At 39.8% G+C, this 12,472-nt stretch overlaps 1 protein-coding gene across 2 annotated transcripts in view; it reads left to right on the plus strand.

The window, feature by feature from the left end:
• The window catches only part of HECA (hdc homolog, cell cycle regulator), a 43,816-nt gene extending 33,689 nt beyond the window's left edge, over positions 1-10,127 (plus strand). The window contains exons 3-5 of one of the 2 annotated variants that reach the window (XM_014533876.1): positions 3,667-3,821; positions 6,566-6,746; positions 8,141-10,127. In XM_014533876.1, coding sequence (XP_014389362.1) covers positions 3,667-3,821; positions 6,566-6,730 — 320 coding nt within the window. In that variant the 3' untranslated portion in view covers positions 6,731-6,746; positions 8,141-10,127. Of the gene's footprint in view, positions 1-3,666; positions 3,822-6,565 lie in introns of both variants that reach the window. The other variant, XM_005859137.2, reaches the window with a different exon arrangement.
• The last annotated feature ends 2,345 nt before the right edge of the window (positions 10,128-12,472 follow it).

Consider the following 12,472-nt stretch of genomic DNA (forward strand, 5'->3'; position numbering starts at 1 on the left):
AGGGATTGATCTCATGCATTTTTTTAGAGTTTCACCCAATCCCGTGTGTCGTTTGGCCTTTGTTATAAAGCAAACCACTCCAAATCTTAGTGGTTTAACACTGGTGATTTATAATTTCTCACAGTTCTATGGATTGTTTGTTAGGATGGCTTCTCCCACACATCTAACAGTTGGCAGGCTAGTTGGCTTCGGAAGCCTCAGCTGGAATTGCGCATCCCTGTTCTGTAGTGCCTTTCACCTCCCAGTGGGCTTGCCTGGGCTTTCCACATGGCATTCCCAGGAGGGAGAAAGTTAAGCGTGGACCTGAGTAACATTACATTTTGTTCATCAAAACAAGTTGTAAGACTAGCCCAGATTCAGGAGATGATGAAATAGACTCTGCTTCTTGATGGAAAAAGCTGTATAACTGTTGATTACTTGTATACCCTACTCGTTCCCTTTCAGCACTTCTTTCCACTCTCCCTGTGCTCGCTGTCCAGTTTGAAGGTAAACCATTTACCATTCCTCCATCCAACTTCTGGCCTCATAGTCTGGTTCAGGTTTGAGATACCTCTTAGTTTCACAGAAGACGGAGTTTTTGTGTTTTTCTTGTTCTTCATACTGTTTGGGGATAATTTTAGAGGGTAGTAAGTTGTAACACCTTTAGTCTCCATTTTTAGGCTGGAAATTTTCTTTATGAAGATGAATGAGGGTACAAGGGTGGAAGGTACATGAGAGTAGTAGTGTACTTTTTCCATTCACGATGGACAAATTCTTTTCATTTAATTCATTCATCAGCCAATTAAACTTATGAATTTCATGTGCTGGGTACTCTTGGTCCTTACCTTTTATCAGTTTGTAACCTTAGGATGTATGATGCTTTTATAAAAATATAACTAATTCCCTGGCCTATGACTCTAGTGCTACAAAGGTACCTAGTAACATCTGGCTATTACGTACATTAAGCGTCCTGTAATTTCCTAGGAACAAGGGGCCCCTTTGGCCTGTGTAGTCAGAGGCAATGTGAAGGTATATATCAAAAGGTAGACTGATTTTAGGTAGAGGTTCTAGCCAAACCAGGTGATTGTTGTTAAGGAGAGGAAGCAGTATGCAAAGGAATAGTGGTTTAAAAAAATGAGGCAGTGAGAAAGCTGGAGAGAACCATTTGGTTGAGCAGAGGTTCTAGAGTGGAGAATGAGTAGCGTAGATGGAGAACAGGTTGTAGATGCACTTTCAAGCTATAATAAAGAGCTCTGTCATGTCTGTCATGTTCTCTGGGGCGCCTTGACATGTGCCAGTGTTGTTATTGTCACATCTCGGAGAAGTCCATGCAGTCCTTTTTATAGCAAACGAGTGTAAATCATTTCTGCCATCAGAGTCCTGGCCATGTATTCCTCACAGCATTTTCAACTCCAGTAGAAAGGCCAGGTTCCAGGCCACAGGTTCCCGGCTGCAGCTGATTATATGCTGCTGAAATAACTGTTATTTTCAGTGCTGGCCGTATGGATGGTCATCCCTTCTCCATGCCCTTTACCCCTCACTGCCCTCCCCAGCCTCCAGCTCCAGGTCCAGCTTCCGTTCTCTGACTCTTCCCCTGATTAGGTATTTTTGTTTGACTTGAATATGTATTAAGATTGATCTAATGAGGAAGTTTTTATTGTACTTCTTTTCCACTTAGAACCACAGGTGACTGTTCTCTCAGGAATCTCCACTTGCTGCTTGATCTCACGATTCTAGAGTTCAGAAATGTAAACTTCTCTGTATTTAGGACAATGTATAATAGTAACTGAAACAAATCCAGAGACTCAGTCCACACCAGGAGTTTGTCTAGAGCAGGGGTCCTCAAACTACGGTCCGCGGGCCACATGCAAATACAAATATTGTATTTGTTCCTGTTTTGTTTTTTTACTTCAAAATAAGATATGTGCAGTGTGCATAGGAATTTGTTCATAGTTTTTTTTTAAACTATAGTCCGGCCCTCCAACGGTCTGAGGGACAGTGAACTGGCCCCCTGTTTAAAAAGTTTGAGGACCCCTGGTCTAGAGGTTAAGAGTCAGGCAGATGTGAATTGAAGTCTGGACTTTGCTGCTCATTATCTTTATGAACGCGGGCAAGCCACTCAAACTCTCTCAGTTTCACTTCCTCCTATCTGAATGGGAATAACAATAATTGCTTCTTTATAGTGTTGCTGTGAGGGTTACTAGTAAGTGCAGTGCTTCAGGTAGTTTCATAGCACACTGCCAGACCCTTGGTAAGCCCTCAGCAAAAGCTCCCTGTCAACCTCATCATTAGGGTCATTGCTACCAACACCTGACCTTTGTCTGTCCCTGCCCCGACCCTTCCTAGCAGCTGCCTGTGTGTCTGCATAGTTGAGAATTACAGTAAGTCCAGGAGGGAAACTGGGGATGAAGTGTTATTTAGAATCTTCTGGATGCTTGAATTAACATCCTGAAATGATCCCGGGCCACTCTGGGGATGGTATGTGCGACCTTTTATTTTCAGTGCCCTAGAGCAGAGGTGGACAGTATTGTCAGAAGCTCACACCACCCTTCCCAGATTTGACATGGAGGCCCCCAAGGGTATATTGTCTTTGGCTATTGAAATGCCCCATCCATTCATTCAACATACAGTTGTGGAGTGCTTTCCACATTTCAGGCACTATGCTAGACTCTGCCTACAAGGATGAGTAAGACCTAGTCCTCAAAGAGGAGACAAAATGCTGTAAAAGGGATCTCTGAACTACTGTACACCTTTCTCCAGCTTAAGGAGCACGCTAGTCCTTAGCACCGAGGAGTGATGGCCCATGGTCAGGCTAAAGGCAGCGAACAGCACATTTTGACTAAGAAGCCACTTAGGAGCAGGTGTGCTCCTGATGGTAGTTACTAGCACAGTGGAACTTCCTGATCCCCACACAGAGAGCAGCATTGTTGCTGTTACTCATCACTCCAGCAGATCCTGTACATTCTCTTTCCCAATGATTGGACCCTAACCTAAGCCTTCCGTATAAACTGGGTGGCATTTTTTTTAGGTGTTAATAACTAATGGAGGAATGGGGATGTGGCTTTTAAGAGCCCAGTAAATAACAAGACATTGAACTCCTTTTAAAATACCACTTACAAGTAAGATATAATTCTGGTTCCTAAATTAGATGTGGTGATGGCTGAGTAATTTTGAGGACAAGGACAGTTAACATAGCAATTTTGGCTGTGGTATAATTCTGGGCTCCCAGTGCCAGGACAGACTTTTGACTTTATCATGGGACTTGTTAGTGGGTGAGAGAGCCCACGAGTACAGACCAGTGTTGCCGGTCCAGTCTCTGTGTGCCACATGTAGGCTTCTGTGCAGAAAGTCCTGTTGGCCACAGGCTGGTTCTGAGCACCTGAGGCTTGGTCATTCGAGTTTGGATGTCTGTATTGGCAATCTGGCAGCATTTTTTGGAAAAGTAAATTGAAGCAATATTTAAACTTAAATATTGAACTTAAAGTACATGCTCCATTGACAGTAGTTGGAATTTATCATTATTCTAAAAGGACAACTTGGACATGTGATATCTACTTTGCTTTTTATATTTATCCAAATGATAAAATGTTTGCTTATAATTGATAGATGCGCCAATTTTTAACCCCCTTTGGAGACAAAAGGGGATTTCCTTGATGGCCACCCTCAGCATTGTGTCTCTGTGCACAGGGAGACTCATGCACCTGTACGCGGTGTGCGTGGACTGCCTGGAGGGGGTTCACAAGATCATCTGCATCAAGTGTAAGTCGCGGTGGGACGGCAGCTGGCACCAGCTGGGCACCATGTATACCTACGACATCCTGGCCGCCTCTCCGTGCTGTCAGGTTGGTATTGACCCCCACAGAACGAGCACTGGTGACATCAGGTTTCTGTCCCCAGGTGAACATGGAGGAGTCAGAGTCAGCATTGTAGTTACGGTGGGGAGGCGGGCGGCCTGGGGAAGCTGCTTTAGTGTGAGCATTTGAGACACTCCCCCAAAGCGCAGCAGTGGTGGTGGGTTTGCTGCAGTGTGCTGCAGTGGTCACTGGACTTTGCAGTCATGAAAAGGGATATTGTAGAGTAGTGATTAAGTGTGTGGGAAATGTTTTCAGTATTTTAAGTTAAAAAATTCTGAGTATAAATGTTCCCATTTGTCAAAAATGAACATAAAAAGGAATCTGCTATCCAGTTACCAGCTGGTTTCTGGATGTGGGATGTTGAGTGGTTCTTTAGTTTTCTTTTTGCTTACTTACATTTTCTAATGTTTTATATAGTTAACATGTACTGAGTTTCTAATAAGCAAAGTTTTATTTAAAAGGAAGAAGAAAGCTTCACTTTTTGTAACAGACAGGATTTCCTTCCGGTGAGACCAGTACAGTTACCCAGGACCTGCCTGCCTTGTAAGGTGTTTGAGGTTGACATGAAAGAGGCAGTTAGCACTGCTCAGAGAGCATCTGACATTTAGCTGTCACCAGCAAAACAGGGAAATAGTAACATGCAAAAACACTCAATAAGTCCATAGAAACACAGGAGATAACAAAATCCTTGGAAATACCTTGGTTTATTTCCAAGTGCTTGGAAAAAACAAGCTTTTGTTGTATAATTCCTTGATCTTCGTGGGTCGGAGAGATATTTTCTTTGACTCTTCAGTGGCCACGCCTGGCTTTTAATAAAGTGATAAGCACTTTATTAGTGTACTACATAGTTTTGCATCGTTCGCATGCTTTGATTTTTGTGAAGAGACTATCCTTACTATTCACAGTTTATTCAGAGGATACTCTGTGTCCGTTGAATTAAAATGTTGGCAGTCGGTATTTCACCTGTACTTCGTCTGTACTAGTGATCTTACTAGTAAAGGTGAAATAGGGCCATGAGAGACCTAAATGGCCATCCATAGCCTGTCATTTAATTCCACAATTGACTACTTTTATGCTATTCTATTCTGTTTAAAACTTGGCCTTGGAAATGAGATATTACAGTCTATCAGTTACTCATGGCAGCATTTTATAATACTCACTGTGCCTTAATGCCAGCTCACGAGGTGAGATAAACAAAAGGAAGTGGCTCCTCTCTCTTCACACACACACACACACACCAGAGAGGTCTGTCTTTTAGAGAAACAAGGAAATAAAAGCATGGTGGGGCCTGTAATTCATAGCATGTTATCACTTGGAAGGACCTGGGGGATCTAGTCCAGCCTCCTTGTTTTCCACATATAATGGAGGCCTGGAAAATGAGAAGGTTTTACACAAGTGTGTCACAGCGATGAGTCAAACCTGTACTTCCCAGGCTGGCATTCTTTCTAGTGCACCACTGACCGGCAATGGGGTTATTTCCTTACCTTGGAGAAAAGCAGAGTGGCCTTCTGCACACCCAACCTGTTGGACTTCTTGTATCTTTCTCCCTTAAAACAATTTGAGCCCAGACTTTTATTTTCCGCCGCCCTCCCTACTGAAATGGAAAACACGTTTGATTGCTGTTTGGCTTTAAAAAAACCAAGTAACTGTGGTCACTGTGAAGGTATAAGTGTTAGACATGACTAAGGAATCAAGGAAAGTGTTCCAGTCAAACTTTGAGCCAAACATAAGCAATGATTAGTTATTAGAAAGGAATAAACAAGTTAAAGAAAGATGTGTGCTCAGAATCTCTCACCTTTACTGTTGCTCAAAGAGGTCAGTCAGTTAAAAGGGAGGCTATCTCAGGTTAGAGAAAGGTAGTCCACGTAGTGGCTCGGAGCGTGGGCTCTGGATTTAAGCTGCTTGGGTTCAAATCTCAGCCTTTCTGCTTCCTAACTGTGTGGTCTTGGGCGTGTCACTTTACCCCTGCGGGCCTCAGTTTCATCCAAAAATTCACAGTTCTAATCACCTCACCGGCAGTGTTTCAGGGACAAAATGAGGTTATACTTTTCTATTACACTTTTGGAATGAATCTAAATTGAGAGCCTGTTGTATTTATCATTTCTGGTTATTCACTTAAGGCCTGTTGGTGAAAACCTCTAGTATTTGCCGTTAGAGAGTCCTGGGCGTGAATGAAGATACACTGTGCTGGTGGGTTCTGGAAGCCTCAGGATAAATACAGCACTGCTTCCTGGATTGTTTCTTTTACTTTAGCATTTTAGGGAAATTTTATTTTCATACAAAGAAAATACAAGTATAGTTAGGAGTAGAGTGAAACATGTATATGAATTTTAAAAATAAACTTAGAATCTTCAAAGAGGTTTATGCAGTTTTGGGTGGGGGAAGTCAGCCTCAGCCTCTCTTTGAAATCTCGGAGGAAGAAGGCATGTCCTATTGTTGGAGACTTTAATGGAGAAATTTAGGGCGGTACAAGTTTACATTTTCTTGTAGCGGTGCTACATATGGGGAGAGAAATCAGAGTTAATCTTTCAGACTAATGAGTACTTGAGTACACGTATGTCTTCTGCTTATCTCATGCTTTGCCTACCCTGTTTTCGGGAATAGAAACGATACGGTGCTATACTCCGGGTCAGTTTCGCGGCTGTAACAGTCTTGCCTTTGGGGTCAGATGACTTGGGCAGGTTCCGGAGGCAGAAGGGTGTGGCCGCTCACGTGCCTGTGTTTCCCCCCAGGCCCGGCTGAACTGTAAGCACTGCGGGAAGCCCGTGATCGACGTGCGGATCGGGATGCAGTACTTCTCCGAGTACAGCAACGTCCAGCAGTGTCCACACTGTGGCAACCTGGACTACCATTTTGTGAAGCCATTTTCCTCCTTTAAAGTTCTGGAAGCTTATTGATGAAAGCTTTGTTTTGGTAATAGCTATTTTATCGATACTATTACTTTATTACATATCTTTTCTAGGGAAACATTCTGTGATGTTAATTTCTTTTCTAACTTAAAGGAAAGTTCCTTTGTGTACGTGGTCACTGAAATGGGCTGCCCCTGCCCTCCCCTGACTCCCGAATGTTGGTCTGTGGTCCTGGCCAGAGCCCAGTGGGCAGTCCTGTGAGTTGGCGTAATGGTTCCCTGTCACAAAGAGTCTCTCTTGCGGCTTTTAAGGTGGTGGGGAGGATGGGCGGAGTTTAAGAAAGGAGTTATGTGGTTCTAAACCAAGAGTTTGGTAGGACTTGGGAGCACACTCTTCTTACTCAAAGTCAACCGTTTAAAGACCCGCTTTAGATCTTCTCTGGGCGGTGGGAAGACTTGTGACAGGTGAATGTAACTCTGTGCCTGGAGCTGATGGTGTGTCAGTCCATCTTGTTTAGCTTCTGCAGCGCACTTTGACGTGCAGTTTACACTCACTGACAGTTTATTTGAAAGTTAACATGAGGGCTATTTCCATCACTCTTCTAGTTTCATAGTCAGTTTTCATACTGAAGATAATATCCAAATTATGAGACATATGAGAGCTATTGGTATTGCACATATTTTTCGGTAAGCTGACCTATAGCAGAGAGAATATACTAAGTGAATTTGATACACATGGATTTAAGAGGACAGAAAGGTAGAAAACTGAGATTTGAATTTGGTCACATTAGCTCCCAAGGAGAATCCATGAATAATAACATGATTTGGGCAGCACTGATATATGCAGGTTGCACTGTCGAAATGCCACTTCATGTCAGACCCTTCTCACAGGTAAATCTCACAGCCACAGACCTCACTGGTGAGTTTGGGAACCACTCATGGCCACACTTCTCTTCCCCCAAATTGCTGACAGCAACGTTTTACCCATTTAATGCTGAGTTTCTAAAATAAAAAATTTGGCCCTAGGGAGGAAAGGAAAACATTATTTGTGAGGGTATGAGGAAAAGAATAATTTTAATATTTCTGTTTTAAGTGTATTTCATTTTGGAAAAATCACTGAATTTAAGGTATAACAATATGTTTGAAAGTAGATCATTTGGAAGATCTCTATGATACCTTACCATTGGTGAAAAAAAAGATGATACTATATGTCTTTATTTTGTCAGAGCATTGGGCTTTCAACATACAGCTTTCTGCTCATTAGATATTGGTGATTTAATTAGACATACATCCTGTGCCCTTATAGGATTGGAATATTGCACAAAAATGAATTTGATAATTTCAAATATGATATATGCTAATTGAAAGCTTAAAATAAAATTATTTTACGGGCAACCAAATTTGGAGTTATGTGAGCATTTATATTACTCACTTGGTTTATACCATTTTCTCCCCTCAGATAAACAGTTGTTTTTCCTCTCAGAAGTGTTCAGGCATTATTGCAAGTGAGCTTCAGTTCTACATGGAACATTGATGTTTTGTTTGAAACAACACAGCCTTAAAAAGAACCCACATGTTAATAGTCTTCATCTTTCAGTTTGGATGATTGTAATTCAGCTTACCGCATCTGGTTTGGTGTTTGATGATCTGAAAAGTGTTTCACAGTGGGGGAACTGCTCCATGCCAGTAAGAAGCAGAAAATCGTCATTGGTCTGACAGTATTTGATGCAACTGCAACAGGTCTATAGGACATAACCTTTGCAAATTTGTCTGTAATACACAGAACTGTAATTGTGGGTTAACTGTTTCCCTGTTGATTCTCTCATGTACCCAAGTACAAAAGTTTCTCTTGTCTTTCGAGCACCATTTGGCTTTTACCTCTGAATTTAAAATGAATAGTAAAGTATTTGTAATGCTGTTCTTTAACCCACCTAAATTTTTGTAGAGAAACCTGCTAGTATTATTCTCAAACTTAAAGTTTATGTATAGATTCCATTTAGCAAGTTCCTCGGTCTAAAACTGCTCTGAGCGTAGTGTCTACTGCATTCAGTATTTTCTCCTTATATCACTTTCTACTTCCTAAAAAATAAGTATGACATAATTAGGTAAAACTTGCTTTTGACCTTTGTTTTGATGAAAAAGGATCCTATGGATGCTGCAGTTACACAAAAGGAGAGGCATAGATAGGTATCATATCTGAGGATATCTTTGGCCTTCAAGGCATTGCATTCCTGTCTAAAATGGAAAAATTTGGTTGATTTGAGAATAAAATATAATGGATTATACAATAATATAGAGAATAAAACTTATTTTGGAAACCTGCTGACCTTATTATTTTCCCCATGCTTTCTCAAACTACTTTGCTCTGAGTACCTTGATGGAAATTGGAATATGTCAAAAAAAGATGATTATTTTTGTTGTGGTTTGGATATTAAAAGGTACTAGTCACCCAAGAGATCCATCTTCTGTTTTTCTGATGAATAGTGCTCAATAGTCTGAATCACTCATAGTGACTTATAATTTCAAAGCAACTTGTTATCTGCTCTAACTTTTTTATCACTTATTTTTAAGAGTTACACACCTTGAACAAATACAATTACCTAGTTTAGTTTAGTGAGAAAACTCTTTCTGATGGTCTCATCATTTTCTCTTCAGACCAGCTCAGTTCTCCACTTTCTTCTAGTTGCATCTGCAGCACTTAACATACTGGGTTTATACCTGGAAAGAGATATTGGCGTGAAACTGGGGAGTTAGGTCAGTTATCCCCTAATTAAGAAAGCGCTTTCTGCGGTCTTTATTTTAGTTTTTGTAAAAAAAAAAAAAAGTTCATTTTCAGAGTAAGAAGTATTTTCATATCTGTTTTGGGGAAGTTAATTAATCAGAAAAGAATATTATTAGTTGTTTAAACCCTAAAACTAATAGATAAACTGATACATAATTGATTAGACCACCAAAACTAACCTGCTGAAATCTTTCATTTTTGTCCTATAAGACCATTTCTTAACTTGCCCTCTGTTCTCCTGTGCCAGGTCAGTAACTCTAGCTTGCTTTTTTCATTAGTCTCACGGTAGCAGCTGTTGAGTAATTTTAGTTGGAGATTTGGGAGGCAGGGAAGCGAAAGTGCTCTTGTTCGGTGTTTTGGTTCCTATAACCCGATGCTGCCTAACTCAGCTCATCTCCATGTCCTGTTGACTTTATTACCCTTCCAGGTAATAGAAAGAAAACATAATGGATGGGCATCTTTAAAACCAGCTAAAAATGTATTCTTGTCATTAAAGATTTCTTGTCAAGATGTTTTGGATTGCACTTTTGTGGAGGGAAGACAGTGTAAATAGTTCACGAATGTTGACAAAATTGAAACATTTGGTTATGGAATTGTGTGTGATGGTAGAAGGTTTCTGTTTGTGAAATGTATGTAATAAAAATAATAAAGCTTCAGAAACTTACATTGTGTCACTTTATTTTTTGAGCTTGGACAGAAAAAGTAATGGAGAAGACTTTCTGAGGTTTTGTTCACCATTCAGGTAACCATTTCACAGTCACTATTGTGGCTAATAAAAACTGACCTTTTTATGCTGTTTGGAAGTGGTTTGTCACAACATGGTAAACTCTCTTTGCAACAAAATAAACATTCTGTATAACAGTTGATTCCCTATGAATAATCTAAAATTATTGTTCTGGTTGTAGGGAATTCTATTGAATAGATAGATATTCCTATTCTACAGATGTTTTCCTTGGTTCCTAGGCCTGTAACATTTTTCGTAATGAAAATATTTGGTCATATGCTTTTTCATGATAAGAAAATGGGAACTGAGTTATAATGAAACTTCTTGCTGACTTTATGCACTTTGATCAAGTGTAGTTTATCTTTCAAATCTCCTTGACTCCTCACTTCTTTTTTGAGCCCTAATCAGTTACTGAAACATTCAATAACATTCAGCAAGTATATTTTAAAGTCTAGATATATGCTCAGAAAGTTTTTGTTTGTTTTCCTTTTCAACCAGCCCCCTACCCCCATCCCCTTTGCAACCATCAGCCTTATATCTGTATCTGTGGGGTCTGTTTCATTTTCTTTATTCATTTGTTTTGTGTGTGTGTGTGTTTTAGATTCCACACATAAGTGAAATCATATGTTATTTGTCTTTCTCTGGCTGACTTATTTCACTTCCACAATAACATCTAGGTTCATCTATGTTGTTGCCCTTCATTTCAAATATTCTTAGCCAATGGGTTGAAATGCACACAATCATTAGAACATAGGATAAAATGTGGAAATGTGGGTGAGGAAAGAGCCCAGTCTGCCAGTGGATTCAAAGCCTGTCTTACCACTTATTTGCTTCCGACATCTGGGGCATGCATTTTGTTTTGTTTAAAGGCTCATGGACTTGGGATATTGTGATTTCTACTAGTATAATTTATGTCAACAAAATTTCTTTGCAGTTGCAAGGAAAGTATAATTCTTACTGTAGTAGAGAGAAAAAACAAAGTTAAATAGTAATTGTTAAGAATTAAGTTTAATGGAAGAAAAGTATGATTTGTTGTTAGTAGTTTCCATTTCTTAAAATATTGCTAATATTGTTTTTACTTAAATTTGGCAGCAATTAGATCGCTAATTATGTAGACCACACTGTTTCTCTAGTAATAAGGAGTTAAATTTTGGAAGAAACAAAGTTTACCTTGAGCTTTGGTTTGTTTCATGTTCTCTCAGCTCTCCATACCTGAGATAAACCTTATCTAATAAGTGTGAAATATCTTTGAAGATAGTAAAGTGCTATGCAGTGTTACCATACAGTGGAAATAATGTATTTTTAAGGCATATTTTTCTTCTAATGACAGCCTGTAGCATTGTGATAATTACTTTATATAAGCTTGATCTGCTATTGGTATGCCTTAGGGAGAGCAAAAATGAAAATTAACAAAGCACTTTGTCTCACGGAGTTCAGTCTAACAGCACTGACTACATTTGTCAGGGTTCCAATGGGATCGGCCACCACAGCACCATTTCCTGGTGATGGATCCCATGCCAAGTGGGTCTGATACACTTGATTGAACATGCAGATCATATCTTAAAATCAAATTTAGAACAACCTAATTACATTCCTTATAAACCCAATATTGGAAAAGTCATAGCCATAATAGTCACAGAATTTGGAGATGCCAGAATTTAGAGATGCCAGAATTTAGAGCAAGGGGTATGGTTTTTGTTGTATTCAGAATAATATATATTTGTTAAATTTCATTGAGCAAACTCATTTTAGAGAGAAACTGAGGCCCAAAGAACTTAAATCTAAAGAAGATCATGTAGTTAATGGCTACTTGGGAATTAAATGGCTACTTGGGAATTAAGTGTGCATTTCTTCTCCTAGTCCTTCCTCAAAATGAGATCAACGAATGGGTACATTGTTTTCAGTTGAGAGATGACTTTGGGCTTGTTTTGACAAGGCAATAAACTTAAAAGGTGTAGCAGCCCAGGTGCTAAAATGGAAGTAATTCTGAGAGTCCTTGCTGGGGCCCCTGCATAAGGGTGACATGCACATTTGATAGCAACTCTTATTCTTAAGAAAAACAACTAAAAGAAAAATTATATTTGAAATCAGTAATTGTGTCCTCTATCCTCCTTTTTCACGCATTAATTTGTTGACATCTCTTCCCTTTTGTTAAGATTATTGTTTGAGAACTGTGGTTGCAAGGTGACATTTCAGCAGTCTACATTAAGAATCCATCATTTTATTCACCTTGGGATCTGACTTTGAGATGTTTTTGGATTCAGACATGTCAAGCCGTCATATTT

The sequence above is a fragment of the Myotis brandtii genome, unplaced genomic scaffold (assembly GCF_000412655.1).
Source record: "Myotis brandtii unplaced genomic scaffold, ASM41265v1 scaffold123, whole genome shotgun sequence".
Classification (NCBI taxonomy): Eukaryota; Metazoa; Chordata; class Mammalia; order Chiroptera; family Vespertilionidae; genus Myotis; species Myotis brandtii.